Raw genomic sequence first — 19232 nt, 5'->3', positions numbered from 1 at the left:
TGTCTCAGGTCAAAATTCTAAAGATTTTGGTGGTTTTTACGGAATAAACTGATTTTTTTTCTAAATACTAAAATGAACCTTCTTCAAAAAGGGGAAAAGGTGAAATGAGATTGAATGGCAAACAGCAACAAATTGACTGCAGTTACATTATATAAATACAACTGTGCAAATATGCTTTAGCTCTCTATACTTGCAACTGTGACATGAAAGTAGCTGCAGTTCTAATTTTAAACATAATGTGATGCAGCCAGTTTGACCTGTTTAAACCCCACCTTTCTACACTGGGATTCACACACGCACTTCCTACTGGGAACTTCACTGAATGCATCTAATCTGCTAGATGCTTCAGAAAACACCTCTTTCTTGAAGCTGAGTAAGGCTCAAGACATTGTTTTCAAATACCTCAGTGAAGGTTCTGCACAGTAGTCTGCTTTATTTAAAGTGGGAGGAAGAAAACAAAGACACTCTGCTAAAAGAGGTGAGCAAGCCCTCTTCAATCCCACACACACTTCAACCGAGGCTGAGATTTCTGCCTCCAAAGCCCAGTGTCGCTGCTGTCAAATCGCGGCTGATCATCCCAGTATAAATAAAATTCTATGAAGGTTTTCAGTGTTTTCCTCTGGCCAGCCAGAGGCTCCTTCCTCATGTATGGCTCCTTGCTGCAGTCAGTTCAAGTTGTCTACTCTGAGAACAGACATGAAGGCACACAGTGACTTCAGGGCCACATTCCTCCCAAGTACAACTCCTGGGACCTCTGAGCAGCACAGGAGCGAGTCTGATGATAGCAAATACTGCCTCTGGTTTCAGACCTGCTTGTCAAAAAATTGCCTCCTTTTTAAAAAAAATTGGCTTTTTGACAGAATATATAAATTATCCCGAATCAAATTTTATCTAGACTGTAACAAGGCAATTTGTTGTTAATTTTCCCCTGTGTCTTCTGGTCCACCTTACACTTTGTATCAAGAGTCAACAAACTTTTAATATGCTTAGAAGATGGTAGTAGATTATAGACAAGGAAGTTTCATGCAAAATTTTAGATGGTAAATCTCTTTAACTGTTGAACTAGGTGTTTAATAGCCTCTAGTGATACGTAGAGAAAAATGGTACAGTCTCCATATTTTAGAACAATTGTTGCACTGAGTCCCATAGTTTATATATTGTTAATATTTTCATGAAAGCTTTAAATGTTTTTCAGAAGAAACTGTGGTGACTCATGAATCTTTCATGAGGTGCTATGCATTTTTATGAACATATGATGTAAAATTCATCATTCTGAAATTCACAGATATCCATGAAGTGCTACACGTCTCTCTTTGGTCACGGATATTCATGACAATACCATTTCTGTAAGCATTTAAATGCCCTTTCATAAATATTCTAGAATGCAATCTTCTGATGCCATGTAACATTTTGCTTACGTTTTATGAGTACTTCACTTGGGCATTTTCCACTTGATAATGAAAGCAGAACCTTCAGGGACAGTTATTGGTGTATCTATAAACTATGTGTAAAACTATCTCATTGCTTTGTTTTTATTCCTAGAATTTTCTTTCTTTGTTATTTCTCCAAGTTCAATGAGTTTTTTGAGGGCATCTTGGGAATTTCAGGTTTCATATTTATAGCCAAGGATATATTATCAGTATAAAGTTCCACATGCAACAGAATCGAGATTCTAGAGTATAGTAAAGACTTCAAAAAGTATATGTAATGTCTAATATTCCTTGTGTGAAACTTATGTGTTTCAGCTAGTTGCAGGAGTGTCTGTATAGAATCAATGGCAGGATGAAGTCTCCCTTTCCTGCATACTCAAATGACCTTTTGCAGTTAAAGAACAGCAGATTTAGCATTTGAAGGTTGCACCTGCATCCCCTGCAGTTGTTGATAATCTTCTCATTGATTTTGGTGTTGCAGAATAAAGTCTTATAAGCCTTTATCGATGCATGTAATCAGCTTTGAGTAGATGAAAGATCCTTTAACTCTATATCAATGTTCATTTGTACAATAGATCCATTGTGCTTTGGCATCAAATAATGCCTTAAATTCTTTGTCAAATTAGGTTCCTAATCTGATAATGGCATTTGATGTATAAAAAGCAGCATAGCTTTTTTTCCTTTTTCCTGCACTGGATCCACCCTGTCCAACCCAGCCCATCATAGATGTGTTTGTGTTTCTTTCCCATCCTCATGTCCTCATTTTAGCTTAGACAGTCCTGTTTGCACTGTCTCTGTGCTCCACAGTGGGGAGTGGTTAAGGATGAAGCCTCAGTGGTTTCCCTTCCCCATGTCTCATTTTTTCCCACAATATCCTGACCCATAAGGGAGAAGAAGTCACAAACTCTGGATGGGAGTCAGGGAGAAGACCACAGTGAATTCTGCTGTTAACAAGTCTTGCAGCAGTCTGAGAAATGGAGGGATTAAAGAGGGAAGAGACTCTCATCTTCACTCACAACCTTTGAGACTGCACTTCTCAAAAATTTAGGCATCCAAAATATCATGATATTTACAGGTCTGGGACAGTCTAGAAAGCTATCCATTGACAGCTAGATAATTTCACACATACCCAAAACATAACTCAAGTATATAAATCACCTATTCTGAAATTTTCAATTTTAGGGCACATTTAATTATTGGATTTGTATTTCTTGGCTTTAAATGCAATGTATATATATTCAAAATTAGTTTAAAAAGGAGAGCAGTTTTCAAAGAATCTCATCACATTGCAGATTTTGTTTTTTTCTAATGGAAGATGAAATTTTTTTCCAAGTTGTGACTGTTGAGTGTTTTTAAAGGTCAAAGCTATAAGGGAATTTTAAAATTAGTTATTCAGGCTGACTAAAAAGCAATACCAGTGCACTGTTAGCCCTATGCAAGCAATTTGTTTGCTCTTGAATATAAAACAAATGTAATGTCAAAACTGAGGAAGAAAAATCATCTGCTGTAAATATTCTCCTATAGCAATTTTTTCTCAATCAGGAAGTTAAATTGACTTCTTGTTGCTGTGTAAGGTTAGTTATTGTTTAAAGAAAGTCTCTAGAAACCTAAAGCAGTTGGAAAATGAAAAAGCGTAAAACCCACAGAGGTTAATTTCACTTGAATTTCCTTAAGATAAATCACAACTTTCACTAATTGATGCCATTGTGGAATATCTTTAAAGAAAGAGAAAAGAAAATAATAAAGCCTTTGCAACAAAAAAGATGAAGATTTCACTAAAACATTTTTGTTTCATTAATGACTTCCTGAAGAAAGATAGACAGAAATAGGATGCAAGAAAAGGCTGACATTGATATGTATAATATGTATGTATGAATGCAAGTATCTGTACCTAAAGAACCCCCAAAGACTCTCTCAAAAAGCATAGTCTGTTTACATGAATTCTAATATTCCCTTGCCATCAGCCTTATTAGGACTGGGAAGTTCAAAAATTTGCAATAAACTTAGGTACACCAAGTCTGCATAGGGTGTAAATACATGCACATCTTCACAGTAAATGGTAGATCATGGTAGAATGGTAAAGACTGGTAGAATTAACATATCTAAGTCCTTAGAGCTCTTGGAAAAGCAAGGCCCCCACAAGAAGGAGAACAAGGCTATGTTGGGGAACTGCCAGTAGGGTTTGGGTGTTGTTAGTCAATGATGTATGAAATCAGGATGTCACCCTGAGCAGTGTTTTATGTAAAGACTGATGTAAAATCAGACATATCACTGTCCAGAGCTCTGTGCAGCTGGGCTGGCTTTTTTCTCATCTAACGTGTATCAGGTGCACCATAGTATCTCTTCAGGTCTCAAGTTCTGCTAAAAAGGAAAGCTGTGCAGAATATATGATAATTAAATGAAATTATTGTAGAGAGTTTTTTAGATAATTGGTTAGCTGAGAAAGGACATTTCGATGTGATACCAATGGATAAAGATAGGAGAAACAAGCTGAGAACTGAGCAACCAGTGTCCAATCACTGACAAAGGTCACAGTGACCTTCCCTGAAACGGGAAGACGGGGAAGAAAATCGCTTGCCAAAAAATGTAGCTATCTTAAATAGAGAAGTTAGAAGAATGCAAGTATAGAAGCAAAATAATTGTTAAAAGATAGGAGTAAGTGTAGTTGATCTAAGTGTGCTTTAACCAATGATGAGCTCAACTTTTGCAATATGTATAAGCTTCATTAACACCAATATAAATATGTGTAAGCTTTCAATAAACTTCGAGATTTGCTATTCACGCATATAGTGTATTGCATTTCTCCCGCCGTTCACGACAAATTATCTTTTTGGTTTTTTAGTCTTAGACCTCATGGATATATTTTTGGTTTTAGGAATTAGAAAACAAACTGTTTCTAGCTTTGCACCTTGTCCCACAGTCAGACATTGCTTTTGCTTATTACAGAGGAAAAGAAAATGCAAGGGAACTTATCAGGCTGGGAATGATCATAGAATATCCACTCAAACATAATACAAATTTGTGTCTGTAAAAATTGCCTCTAGGTGTTTGTGCATAGATTTTGTTAAAAGCAATTATTACATCATTCATGCTGCAATATTATCCCTAATCTTTATCCACTGACTTGCAGTGACAACTAGTTATCACTTTGGAAATAGACCAGCTCCCATTTTGAATTGCATTATGACACCAGTTTGCCTATGTCAAAATAATGTGAGAATGTCAGCTTGCAGTTGGCAAAGTACTGTGAGGACTAACAAGACATTATTTTTAATCTGTGAGCTGTTCCTACCTTTCAGTAATGGACTCTAGCAATTCTGCCCATTGTATTTGTGACTGAGTTGCCTTATCGTGGCCAAAATAGTTTAAAACAATTCAGACTTCATTTGCAGACTGTTACTATCTATCTTGCATCCTAAGTTTACAAATAATGTTTAAAAATGAAAACTAGCTAAAGTGTGATCCATGGACTGGAAATCCACCATTTGAGCGTATACAGAGCATGTAATGGCTTGCAATAGCAATCTTCTCTCCATCTTTTCAGTATCTCAGTGTGCCTTAGGCCTTATTCTTTTCAACTGCCTCTTAGAAGTGATCAGGCTTCCTGAGACCCTCTGGTTAATAAATTAAATCTGTATGAAAACATACTGGCAACAAAAGACACACATAGGACATATACTGTCATATGAATGAATCATCACTTCAAATTAGGAAAAATTATTTCCAGCATTAACACTGCTCATGACAACCTTTTTGGCAGCAAAAAAAAATCACAAGATATATATTTTAAAACACTGCGCAGCTCTGTCTCATATAGATTCTCCTCTCCCACCCTAGTACTTGAGTGCCTTCCAGAAGCACACTAAGCAACATGACTAATGTCTGTCTCATCTTCATTCTTTTACTTGAAGCTGAAAAATTACATTATTTTTCAAAACTACCTGCAAGTTGATGAAATATCATCCTTGCAATGAACATAAAATTTTTACATTACTGTGAGGACCATGGCAAAATTCGACCTTTGCAGAAGCACATACAGTTTCTACTGATATAAGTGAACAAGTGCTCAGTTACGCCAGGACACAGTTTCTATACATAAGCACTGCAAAGCAGACTACCTTCTTGATATATGGGAGATTTGCAGACTAAAACAGCAAGCAATCCTTCACAGTAGCATTCATTTTGCTGGATGGGAGTTGATTGAGAAATTAGCACAACATAGGAGATCTCTTTCTGTCTGGAACTAAAAAGGTATCCAATTTTGCAGTTGCTGTTGATTTATTATTCTGATCCTGCATGGGGTTACTGATGCAGATAGCGCGCTTAACTGTCTTTTGTGTCAGTGTACAAAAGACTAACACTCCAACTTTTTAATGGCATAATTTACCTTTAGCAATAGCTCTCGAAGACTAGAGACCTGTAAGACTAAAAATTAAATAACTGTGCTGCTGTTTAAAGGACATTAGCTTTCCTACAGAATTAATATGTATGGCTTCACATTTGGGACTAGCATGAAATTTAAGCTTGTGGAGTTATTGGAAATGTTTATACCACAGTATAAATAAAGATTGTGACCAGCATGGACCACATTGTGCTGGATGCTGTACAAGCAGAGAATAAATATCTACTCCTCCCTGGAAAGTTTGGTTGGCTTCCAACAAGCTGACTGTGAGACTGCTAAATAATACACCCACACAAAGAAAGAATAAGCTAATAATCTCTGACAAGAGGAGCTGTCAGCAAACTCAGTTAAGCTTTGCTGTGACTGACTTATGCAGTGGTATGATCCTTTAAAATAAAGAGTGGGATTCCCAGTATAGCTATGGATTGTGAGGAGCCAGCATGTGAGTTGTTTATAGCAGCCTCCCAGCATATATAGGCTGTTGTCAATTCAATTGCATTGGTGGGAAAGCCTGTCTCCAGTCTTAAAACAAACTTTAATTTGAGCCCCAGGTTCTCTGCCATGTTTTTGCTTTCTGGGTTGTGTGACTAGAGAATTAGATTTATTCAGCAGTACAGTCAGTGTGCATTATTTCTAGAAGAAGAAATGCTGAATGTACAAAATACTAATCATGGTGATTTAGATGTCAAAGATACCACTAGATCAGGGCTAACAGTGAAAAACAGCTTTGTTTCATTTTTCTCTTAAACAGAAGCGTATATGTTGTGGACATCAAATTACTACATTTGGCAACAAAATTTTTATTATGGGTGTCGTTTTTTCCCCCTTTTTTTTTCTTTTTTTTTTTCCTTTTCCCTACCTAAACTATTTGGCAAAAACATATCCTTTTCTGAAAGTAATTTATTCCTTATGAAGAGCTGCAGTTTTAATGACAATTTAGACATTGATATATTTATTAGACTATAATTTCCCTTTAATAAATGCTTTGATGTAGCAAGTATGTTCTCAGTGTTCTGTGTATACATTTCCATAATAACCCCTTTCCAGTTATCTGGGAGATAAAAGGCTGCAGTTCTGCACAACTTCTGCCAGAAATAAGAGATTTTTTTCCTACTGAGTCTTTGTAGACTGGTCCACAGTGTTTGGTGGATTCTGTTTTCATCTGATCACAGTTGCAAACCCTCAAATTTAGTGTAGATTTTTTCTTACTTAGTCTTAATTTTTGTCCTGTCTGTGCTGTTAGCACACACAGATGTGTCTGTGGGCAGTGTCCACAAATTAAGAATCTGGTATCCTAGACCTGGTGTGTATTGAATCCTGCTTCACTGCAAATCACTTAATTGCAGCCATTACACGTTTTGCCAAAGATATTGCCATCTCTGCCTTGCTGTCTGCAATGCCTCATTTACAAACCACAGGACTCGTTTCCAAAGTGGTTTAAGAAGATTGACAGCAAGTCCTGTAAAAAGATGGGATCTTCTGAAAGCCAGGAGATACTATTTCTCCTTTGGTCAGGTTTAAAGAACTGCTGTACATGTTCAGTGAATTTTTTTGGGAAATCCTAAGTAACATATTGCAATTAAAAAATCTGAATAGAAGAGATTGTTAAATATTTGTACTTTATCCCATGGGCTCAGTTTCCAGTAAGAATAATTTCCACAAGCCAAAATTTAGAAATTGTTTATGGTTTAAGCCTCAGTAGATAAAAGGCACCAAAGAAATTGTCTGAAATCCTTTCAAGAGAACCTTAATGTCTGCATCTCCAAAATAAACAACTAACACAGACTGGAATTAGTAGGATGGTTGTGACATAACTGGTGAAGGGTTCTAGCACTGCTCTCCAGTAGAGCAAAAAAATATTGAAGATACTAACATATTTTTTACCATTACCTAGACATGTGACACTTTTAAGAAGGATCCTTCTCATTTCCATTCAAGTATCTTTCTAGTTCTCTTCAAGAATATATGCAAATAAGTATTTAGATTTATTTCCAGGGTTTGCTTCTACATTGTAAAGGCTTGATCAAAGTGGAATCTAAATTCTAAAATCATTACATTTTCAGTTAAATCATCATATTTAGTGACTTTGCTTTTAGCTTAGAAGATTTAGTGTAATGGCTGTGGAGGGACAGGGATTGCTATGTTCAAATAGTATGCGAAGAAGTGGAACAACCCGCACTGAAGTTCTTTTAAATGGGTTTTTTTGCTCAGTGTTATAGGCTTTGCATCTTTTGACCTTGATAGGGAATTCAGTTCATACTCTATTTTTCCTTACTTCCAAATGATGAATTTCACTAGTAAAGTGCTGTGGTATCAACCTATTAACACAAATTATGATGAGTTAGGAGTGCAATAAGAAGACCCCTCATACCTTGCTGTTATGGCCACTAACACCTGCTTGTTTTCCCTGCAGAGTTTTTCCGAGAACTTCTGGAGAACGCGGAGCGATCCTTGAACGACATGTTTGTCCGGACGTACGGCATGCTGTACATGCAGAACTCTGAGGTGTTCCAGGACCTCTTCGCCGAGCTGAAGCGCTATTACACGGGAGGCAACGTCAACCTGGAGGAAATGCTGAACGACTTCTGGGCTCGGCTGCTGGAGCGGATGTTCCAGCTTATAAACCCCCAGTACCATTTCAGTGAGGACTACCTGGAGTGTGTGAGCAAGTACACAGACCAGCTGAAGCCCTTTGGAGATGTGCCCAGGAAGCTGAAGGTTCAAGTGACTCGAGCGTTCATTGCTGCCCGCACCTTTGTTCAGGGGCTGACAGTAGGCAGAGAGGTTGCAAACAGAGTATCCAAGGTAATCTGAAAACAGGGTGGGGTTTTTCTCATCTTGAATTTCTTCTCAACTTGTGTTTTGGTTTTTTGTTTTTAGTACAAGGAGGTGTGTTTGGTTGGTTTTTATGCCTACCAATAAGTTCATAAATAGGGGCAACTGTTGTTTTCAGTTCCTTCTGGGGATATTAAGGCACTACTGACTGGAAAGCATTTCTCTGTGCTTAGGACACAGTGAAATACCAATATACATCAATGTTATAGCATGGTAATGATTGCCATTTGTAATTCAAAGCTGGCTACATATATAAAAGATGGGGATTTAGATCAGAATTTAAATGTTTCAAGCAAATTTATTCTGCTGTTCATTAGAAAAGTACAGCCCTCACATCATTCATTTATCATGCAGCTGGGTGATGGATTTTGTTAGAAATGTCTAGTCATGTTTCTGACGAGAAAATAGACAAACAGTGACACCTCTGAAGCTTGAGCTTTCCCAAAGGATGGTTTGACTCACATTTATTTTAGGTTTAATTATTTATCTATGCAAATATTTATGACAATTATAATCCTTGAGGGCTTCACATAATTAAAGAAAAAACCATGCAAAAATAAACCATCTGGGCACCAAAAATGTGCCTCAATGATTTTCTCTCATAGAGTATTTCAAAATCAGGTATAATTTTCCTGAATTGGTGTTCCAGCTAGATAGTTGCTCTGTGATCTCACTGTTTCACAGTCCTCATCGTGTATTTGGACCTTGAATTCTGAAATACTCTCATGAGATCCACTGTGAAATGTTCAAATACTCACTTCTGATCAATAAGTGCATGAGTGATTTGGATGCTTGGCCCATCCAATACTTTCCCACATTTACAAGCCTAAGCCACTCCTCCATCTCAAGAGGACTGTCTCATTTGCTTCATTTAATCCACAGTCAGAAGGTGAGGTAGAGCCTATACCTTGTACAGTAGACTGCAACTCAGGCACTCAATAAGATGGGGCTTTTAAACTTTTCTTAACCTGTGTTATGTGATCTTTTGTAATTGCAAATTGAGAAGCCATGGAGCTAAAAATGTAGTTAGGAAGGGAGAGCCTGATTTTATGTCTAGGAGACTGCATGGGAGAAAAAGGTAATTTTTCACTTAAAATTCAGTGGATGAGATATGTGATCCTTGCTAAAGTCTCTTCCTCCTAGTGCCTTCCTGAGCTTCAGGGTTGCCTTTCTGTGATTTCTGGCACTGTTAGTTCTTGCAGTCTTTCTGAATGGTGGCAGGGTACCATAGTGAAACCCCAGGCTGCCTAATCTAGCTGGGGCAGCTTTTTAGCCTCCAAATGTGCAGAATGCATAAATCTACAGCCTCAGATTTCCTCTGAAGAGAGATGATGTCCCTGTGGGTCAGGGGACATCATCTCTCTTACTTTCTAAGTAAAAGTACAGAACTCTGATGTCACTGTTGTCTGCAGGCATTAGGTCTTGCTGGATCAGACTGTGGAGAGTAAGCTTTGTAATTCATGTAATAGATGCATAATTTGTGAATGCCTCACAGATTAAGGTCTGAATTGTCTGCTGAGATGTCACTTTCCCTGTGTACGTACATGACTGTACAGACTGTGCAGGTGTCTCCTCTGTCACATATCCAGGAAATGTTTTCCTCTCAGCCTCTGGGCTTTGGGTACATAAGCCCTCTCAAGAAAAGGGTTTATAACCAGATCACTAAATGATCCTATGATCCTATAATGAGAGCTGCTAGCTCTGCAATGATACAGTGGGTCTTTTCGTAGTGTCAGTTGAAGATGATAACAATAGCTCAATAGTGCTTCTGTTGTTTTTTTTTTTTCTTTTAACATGAAGGAAACACTTGAAATCATCGTTAAAAGGGTTCAGTGGTGGTGCAAGACAAAATAATGTCTTTATAGTGATACTCCATTAGACTACATCTAGAATACTGTGTTCAGTTTTTGGCCCTTCTTGTACAAAAAAGACATTGAAGCAAGTTCAGTAGAGGCTGCCCTCAGGATCTGGACTGGATTACTTGTCCTTGAGCCTGTGGGACTGGGGCTTCTTCATTCTGGAGAAGAGGCTACTTCGAGGGCAAGTAGCAGTGTTCCTGGTGCCTCTAGGGAGGTCATTAAAGAAATGCAGCAAAGCTCTTTACAGTGGGGCATGGTGTGATATGATGGACGTGAGTTGATGCATTTTCTCTTCTCCTATCACAGCAGGGCCTAATGAAAATCCCATCCCCATCTTCTTATAAGTGCCCTTTAAGTGCTAGAAGGTTGCTAATGAGATTTGCCTGGAGCTTCTCTTCTGCAGGCTGAGCAACCTCAAATCCCTCATGTCTTCACAGGAGAGGTGCTCCAGCCCTGTGACGATTTTTGTGGCCCTCCTCTGGACCCAGTACAACAGTTCCATGTCTTTCCTTTGATGCTGAGGATTCCAGAGGTGGATTTATTAATCCAGGTGGGGGTCTTCTGAGAGCATAGCATGTGACCTGCTGGTCACATTTCTTTAGGATCACTATCCTATGATCCTATTAAAAAATTAATAAGATCAACATTTTGCTTAAGTGTAGAATATACTTTGATTGCAGAACTATCTTTGGTATTAAAATCTTGGTGGATTTATTCATACCCACAGCATATGCAAAACAATTTCTGGCCCTAGGGACTTTGTGTTACATGCAGCCTGGTGAGGCAGATATGAAGAGCCCCAAGTGGCACCAAATATTCAAGATTAATAATTGTCCTGTGGAAAGGATGTGATTACTCTGAGAATGAATAGTTTGTTGCCATATCATAACTGTGGACTTTTATGCTGGTTTATCTCCTGTAGAAAATGACAAATCCTTTTCTTTAAACATAATTTTAAAAGACTACAACCATTTCTTAGACTTAGCACATAACTGCAGCAAAAAATGAGACAGGTAAACATCTTTTGTTGTTATTTTGAAAGTCATCCAAATTCAGCACAGATTTCTGTCTCATTGTACTCTAATATTGGGAGATTCTGTGATAAGGATGCCACATCTGGATAAGTCAGGAGAAATGAATAAAGACAGAAAATGAAAGGAAGAACTGTTGCAGTTCTTCTATAAAATCCTTTGTCCATTCTCTGCACTGGCTCGGAACAGAGGGGGATCTTCTACCTGCAACATCACAAGCTTAAAAGATTTTTTGCTCTCTATTTGTGGACCCATTATTTCACTGAACTGCCACTGACATAGAGAAATATTGAGCCTACACCTTAAACACCATGAGAAAGAGAGTGACTAATGAGAAAGTTGTAACATCTCCTCTGGGCCTTTATTGTCTCATCATCTTCTGGACCATTTCTGTAGAGGGTTGGTGGGTCACACACGAAGGATTTGTTCCCTCTCTAATGTCAGGGACATATCCTTTCTAATTTTTCCTCAGAGAGGTTGTAATGTCTGAAAACAATGCAGTTGGTGTATTCCTTGCAAAGGAGCTACACTTCCTTTATTTCAATGACATGTGCCCTCAAGCACACTCAAAGGAGGCAACATATATCACAAACATTTTCCTCTTACAATAGGATTTTGCAGTTTAGCAATTTGCTTGTGAGTGAGATTATAATTTAGTAAGTCACACTTAGATAAATGGGGAGGGAGGGTGGTTAGGACACCTTATTTTTGTAATTTTTTCTAATATTGTATTTCAGTTACAAGCAGACACATTTGCTTCCATCTGCCTGAAGTTTTATTACGCTGTTTTAGTTGAACAGTATTTTCATGATCTCTAAGTCTAGTTACAATTTTTAATCTCCAGAGATTTTTAAATCTTTTTATTTCTCATTCTAATGCATTAAATTTCTCAGTGCTATGTTCTTATGCTGCTTAAATCTCCTCTCAGTACAGTATATTTCCACTGGCTTGAATGGACCAGCTTGCTAAATTATATATATATAGTCTAGAAAGTTGCAGAGGCATATGAGCAAAAAGTAATTATTTCTTAAATTGAGAATATTAACTCTTAATTTAAATCAATTTATTCATTAATATAGAAGAATTCCTAAAATATCTCAAGTTGAAAGGCCCCTGTAAAGATCACTGAGTCCAACTCCCTGCTGCTTGCAGGACTAACTAGAAATAAACCATATGACTAAAAGCTTTATCCAGATGCCCCTTGAGCTCTGACAGGCTTGGTTCCATGACCTCTTTCCTGGGGAGACTGTTCCAGTTACCAGCCATCCTCTGAGTGAAGAACCTTTTCCTGATGTGCAATCTGAACTTGCCCTGATGCAGGTTCAATATATAATATTCAATATGCAACATCAGAACTGCCATTTTTGGTATGTCAGAGGTCTGTTTAGTTGATTTTACCTCAGTGGCAGTAGTTTAAAGGTCAGTATAGGAGCAGAGCTTCTCAACTACTATACTTTCTTAAGCTATGGGTAGTAGATGTTTGTGGACATTTTGAACTACATTTTCAGAAATAAAACGTTAAATTTTCCACTACCTGTTTTTTTCAGTACTTTTTTAGGTTCTAAAAACCTGTTTTTCTGTTTTGATACTATTTGGTAAAAAAAATAGTTCTGTCCTTCCCTGTTCCTCTGTAAAATTATAGCATATTAGCATGTTATCATTATTAAATTTGCTTGTTATCAACTATTTTCCTAGATAAAATAAATAAATAAACTAAACTAAACAAAAAAAACCCCAAGCCTTCCTGACAAACTGTGATTTAGTATCTAATGTTAAGCTGGATAAGCTGCTGAAAATATTTCTGTACTTACTCTTAGCTGTGATTACCAATAATGTGATAGAAAAGACATATGCATACTTTTCTTGTTCATCTTTTACTGTGTCTGAGCTCTGGACACTTTGTGAGAAAATAATGCTAAGTTATTCTCTCTGACTCCAAATGAAGCATTTTCAGTTATCACAATAATCCATTTGAACTGTCACTGAGTGGTGGAGGGTGTAAGCAGAAAAACACATGGGGAATTAAAATTTTTAAACAGGAGGGTCCGGGATTTCCAGGCACATGTGATTCCTGAAATATTTTCCCATATATATGAACAGCTGAATTACAACAATTATCACTCAATCTTTCCTTAGGAACCAGTTCTGTTTTACACATGCCATGTTTGATTCAGAACTCTTCCTTATTTAATGAAAAAAAATATCATTGGCTCTTGCACTAAACCTGCCTCACTAGGACCAGCAAGTGAGTGCCGAATACTTTTATTTACAGAGATCCAGGGGTTTAGTTACCGTTTCCTAGTTTTGCTTTTCTCCAAGTTTGGCCATTTTGTGGTTTGTTTTTTTGTCTGAATTTGAGCACTTTCTTCCCATTGTATATTGGAATAAGGACAAGAAGAATTGTTCTGAGTTTGGCTTTGACTTTCACACTTGAAAATTCATGCTACCAGCAACCAAAGTAGCTTTTATAACAGGAGTAAAGTGAAGCTTAGCTCAGGGGCATCATTAAGAGCAGTTAGTGATTTTGTTAGTGGCATAAACATCAAAGATTTGTGACCCAGCCATTAAGAACTTATTTCATTAATGCATTTAAATATTAATTATCATTTATTACAAAATAAAAAGAGGCTGTTACAATACTTTCCTAATTGTATGGCATAGACTATATATCTCCTTCTTTTTAAACCAATTAAAACCATTCATCCCCTGAAAATTATTAAATTATGTTAATATCAGACTTCTTATTAGGAACCTGGTGATATATGAGCAAAGTGAAATAAATTCAGTAATACAATTATAAGGTTAAACCCAAGATTAGTAGTGAAAAGCAGTCTCTAGTAATTGCCTGTGATTACTTCTACTTGCAGAATGCCAGGCCACTGCTTTTCTAATATGCTGAATCAATATTCTTACAAACTCTGCTTTTCATGGTTTATAAATAAACATTCAACATTTTGTGAGAGGCATAAATAAAGGCCAATATTGAATGACACAGTGATTCAGAATGTAATTATTGCAGGGGGGAGGGAATATGACATGGTGATAAGTCAGGTAATTAAAAGCCAAAACAAATTGTACTTTAAGCCTGGAAAATGTGATTTGCAGGGTTTGACAGATAAAGAGCTATGTGTCCTGTATATTTTAGCTTCATTGGCTGAAGAGATTTGGCTTGTTAAAGCCACAGAAGGAAAGGAAATCTAAAAAGACAATGGTATTCAGCAAACTTTAATCCTTAGTTCAAACTGTTGGTTTAGGAACAGCCCAGCTGAGCAAGCAAAGCTTTTATGATTATATCACTGTCTGTTGTTTTAAGGATTTTTTCAGTCATTAATTATTTGAATTTTCATTGAGTTAATATATATTTACAAGAACTGGATCACACTGTGACATGAATGGGGCCACATTATTTTTTTCCTCTTTCTTTTCCTTGGTGTTCCTCAGGCAGGGACCCCAAGGATTATCCAGCCAGGGGAGTTTCAGAGCTGTGATGTGTCTGTGGCACAAAAGTAGGAGTGAATTTTATCCACACTTCAGTTCTTTCTGGGAAGTATCCTTTGAATTGAGGTTCTTCAGCTGTGCTGAATATCTTTCCTTCTTTTTTGGAAAGAAAAGGCACATAAACTGATCTAGTTAATTGCACACATTTCATGGAGAAATAAAACAGATGCCTTGCAGATATCCCAGACATACTGCAGGTGCACTGATCTATTTTCCACTTTGTGTGCACTGGAATCATCAGATGTTCCAGAAAAGCAGTTCAGGAGAAAAGGCCTAAAATGAAACAGCAGCTTCAACAAAAGGAAAAAGGCAGTAGGAGGTGTGCAAAAGCTGTAGTCTATGTCCTACCTATGAGAATTGTCAGATATAATCCAGCCTGGCCTCTCCATTTCACAGGTCTTTAAATATCATTCAGCTACCTTGGTATTGAACTCAATAACCCAAGTTTAACTGAGTCATGCTGCTCAGTAGGACAGTCAGTCTTGCTGAGTATCCCTCTAGGTAGCTCTGTTGTTTGGGTTTATTCCTGCTGTGTGCCATATCACATCTCAGAATCCAAAGCAGTCCTGCCTTTTTGGATTTTTTGTATCATTCATAAACAGAGATTTTCTGATTGCAGTTCTTTTGCTCAGTTTGTGGTTTGGGTTTTGCTCAATGACTACTGCACAGCAGATACCCTTTAGTTCAGCTTTGCATGAAAACTTCTAACTATAAATTAAGAACTGTAATGAGACTATTTTAATTTAACATTATTAAACACTGTCATGACCCATTAGAAAATTAATTGTTTTAATCAAGGTTTTGTGCAGGATTGCTGAAATGCATATTTTACACACAATCCTTCAAAATTCTCACATCAGATGTATTTACCACATACAAAAGGTGTTCATATGACACCTGAAGAAAATATATTAAGAAGAAAGTTAGAACTTTTTCAGAGGTATTCCTGGAAAAAAGGATGTATTCTAATGCATATCATGATACATGGTCAAGTCATGATAAAAATAATGGTGAAGAAACAAATCTCATCTAGGAGCTTGCTGATACCACTATATTTAGAAATTCTGTAATTAATCTTAAAGCAGGTTTTATGTTTTTGCTGTTTTAGCACAGGGAAGTGAAAGAAAATTCAGAGGAATCAAATGGAAATAAGAAGGAAAATAAAAAGTCTGTAGGTTAACCAATGTAAGGAGATCTAGATCATCTTACAACTTGCTGACCTTTTAGAATGACTCCTTTTACAGATTGTATAATTCTGCTTCAAAGACAACCTATGGATGCACTGTTTTTCAATCATGATTTGAGAAAAGTAATTAATTTTATTTCTCAAGTGAGCCTGAAGCAGAAAACAAATCTTAATATGTTATTTGGCCTTCAGGTTTCTATGGAAAACATTAGCCAAGAAACTCTGATTTACCTAAAATGCATCAGGAATACTAAATGGAATTAAAATTCATATCTGTTAATTGTTGCAGTCAACAAAATCATCAGCAAAATAGGGAAGAAGTCAAATTTCTTTGAGACTTTCAGATAATTAAGTCTGAAATCAACAATGTGGATCTAAGTTCAATTCTCAGTTATTCAGGGATCAGTTACAATTCACTTCATTGTCTGCTTAAGCCTTGCAACTCAAAATACATCCCAGACCAAAAAAAAGATGGTGTGAACATAGGAATACAAAATTAAGAACTTAATTGTCAGGAAAATAATTCTGGTCATCTGAAATTTTAAATTTATCCACATACTCCAGTGAGTGCTTTTTATGGGAGATTTTGTGACCCAAGCTTGCCGAGTTTTTTCCCTAATCTTTTCTGGAAAAGATAAAATGTCACTTTCATTTGATTCACATGTTTAAGAACACCTTTGCTCTTGCTTCTTCTTCTCTTTTTTTCCTTCTCCTTTTGTTTTATTTTAAAGCCCTTAAAAAGAATTGAGTTCTTGAGAAAAAATTACCAGACCAATCTGGGGAAAAAAAGAGATTTGAAGATTGGAGGATTTAGCTGATCTCAGATGAACACCTGTCACCTTTAAGTGGCCAAGAGCAGAAATTAAGAATATAGAGTGAGGATTGTAATTCAACACATGCCTGCTTGTCCTTCATAATGCATTGGCATTCTTTGGCCACTGGTGTAAAAGACTTTGCAGTTGTCCAGCACCTCAGTGCAGTTTTAGCCTGCAAACAACTTCCTCATTCTTGAAAGTCTTTTTTTCTTTTAAAACTGGCAGAGATGTTTTGATATTCTGGACTGTCCCAATACTGTGCAAGTCTGACTTCTGGTCTTTGATTTCAGAAGGTGTAGCAATTTTGTATGAATACAGCAGTGAATAAATTGCTGCATTTCCTCAGGAAGCACATACAGGCTCTCTACTTAACCCCCACTTATGTGATCTTCAGTATCAATCAACAACAGAATTGCATCTACACTTGCCTATTGTGTTCTTCATCCCACAATCCTTTTATTCATGTTCATGTGTTGGCATTTTCTGTGGATCCAGAAGCAAGTGTGTATAAGGCAAATGCTGGCAAGCTGACAAAGCTGAGCAGGACTAGTGCACCCTAATTTGCAGTTCCTGAGTCAGCTCTCTGCATACTGAGTTGTTATGCAGAACCATCAGCAGCTCTCTCCACAGAGAAGACACCAACCTAATTGTCCTATTTCAAATGGAGGTTTTATGCATCTAATTGGTAGAGAGAAGCCTGAGCAGACAAAGATACTATCTGAATTTCACAAACGTAGCTTTAAGTCTTTAAGTACCAGAAAGCAAGAAACGACAAACTATGTTCTTCTTCCCTCCTGCAATTTGCTGATTCAGGACTATCATCACTCTGTGTAGATGTGATGGAACACCTAGTCAGCTGTTATCAACCCTTGTTTTTCAGACATGTCCCAAAACAAGTGAATGCATATGGATCTAAGTGCTCAGTCATCTCTCTCTGGGGAATGCAATAATTGGTCTATTTTGGTCTGTGGCATCCAAGCTGCATTAAATCCCACCAGCTAAGGCCTAGGAGCCATGGAAAATTGTATGGAAAAGCTGCTCAGCTCAACTGCCATCTTCTTTTAGGTCTAAAGTCTTCTATGGGAATTAGGTTGGGTCTGGCCACAATGCCTTTTATACCTGCCTATTTCCTAGTCAATGAAAGAACTTTTAGAGGTATTTATTTGTCTGATTTCTTCAGGCTAAATCTGTATTTTGTTGTTGCTGGCTTTACCTGACTATATTAATATTAGAGTCCATTTAATCCATTGTTTATTTGAAACAACAATTTAATTTTGTGTGCTACTTTGCAAAGGATAGCATGAATGGGGAAAAAACATCAGTTTTCCTCAAACTGAGTGTTAGTTTTGAGTTTGCAGTGACATTTTCTTTGAATAACTGGTGGCTACTTTAACACTTAGCTTGAAATGCAGCAGAGAGACAGCTCACAGAACACTGCTGCCTTTGGTCCTCGAGATCTTAAGGTAAACTACAAGACAAACTGATACCACATAGGGTATAGGAAGACAGAGCAAAAGCATGTTCAGAAAGCACCTGGAAACCTACCCATCATGAGTAAGGTGTACTTTTATAGGAAAAATAAGCCATTGTGTATCTTTCATAATCTCACATCTGTTTGTAAGTAACAATGCACATCTGCTTTTCAAGGACATTGTATAGAAACCAAAACACAAGAAAAACTGCCCTCAGAAACTTTCACACTGGTCCTGAAAACTGAAATTTTTTCGTGAGCCCTCTGAATATTTCCTGGCCATAAGAGCATGGTTAAAGAAATCTCTTAATACAGCATTTTTATTGTTGCAGAAGTTTTTATATATCATCAACATATAAGGCTATGGTAGAATATGCCAAATGGAGATAAATGCCATTCAGTTTTTCACTTAAATCGGAGTTTAAATTTTTGGTGGAGAATGTTTGCAGATTTATTTATACCCTGCAGTCCCAAAGTTAACAGAGGAAGCTGGCTGCCAGTCTCTACCACTATGCAAATACTTATTCTTCCATATGGTTGCAGAAATATATTTAAAAATATATTAGGGGTATGAAATAATAATTTATACAATAAATTTTATTCAAAATAAGAAAAGAGGGAGAGGAGTAGGGACCCAGACAGTGAAATGTTAATACCAAAGTGGCTCAACTGTCTTACTGTTATCCTGACCCCAAAGAAAGGGTC

General features: G+C 37.1%; 1 protein-coding gene across 1 annotated transcript in view; it reads left to right on the top strand.

The window, feature by feature from the left end:
- Positions 1-19232, top strand: part of GPC6 (glypican 6) — a 722602-nt gene that overhangs the window by 383466 nt on the left and 319904 nt on the right. The window contains exon 3 of the mRNA XM_054518587.1: positions 8246-8637. Within this exon, the coding sequence (XP_054374562.1) occupies positions 8246-8637 (392 nt within the window). The remainder of the gene's footprint in view (positions 1-8245; positions 8638-19232) is intronic.

Source organism: Molothrus ater, chromosome 2 (genome assembly GCF_012460135.2).
Source record: "Molothrus ater isolate BHLD 08-10-18 breed brown headed cowbird chromosome 2, BPBGC_Mater_1.1, whole genome shotgun sequence".
In the NCBI taxonomy this organism is placed as follows: Eukaryota; Metazoa; Chordata; class Aves; order Passeriformes; family Icteridae; genus Molothrus; species Molothrus ater.
The sequence above is the reverse complement of the archived record's forward strand: the minus strand, read 5'-3'. Positions and strand labels throughout refer to the sequence as shown.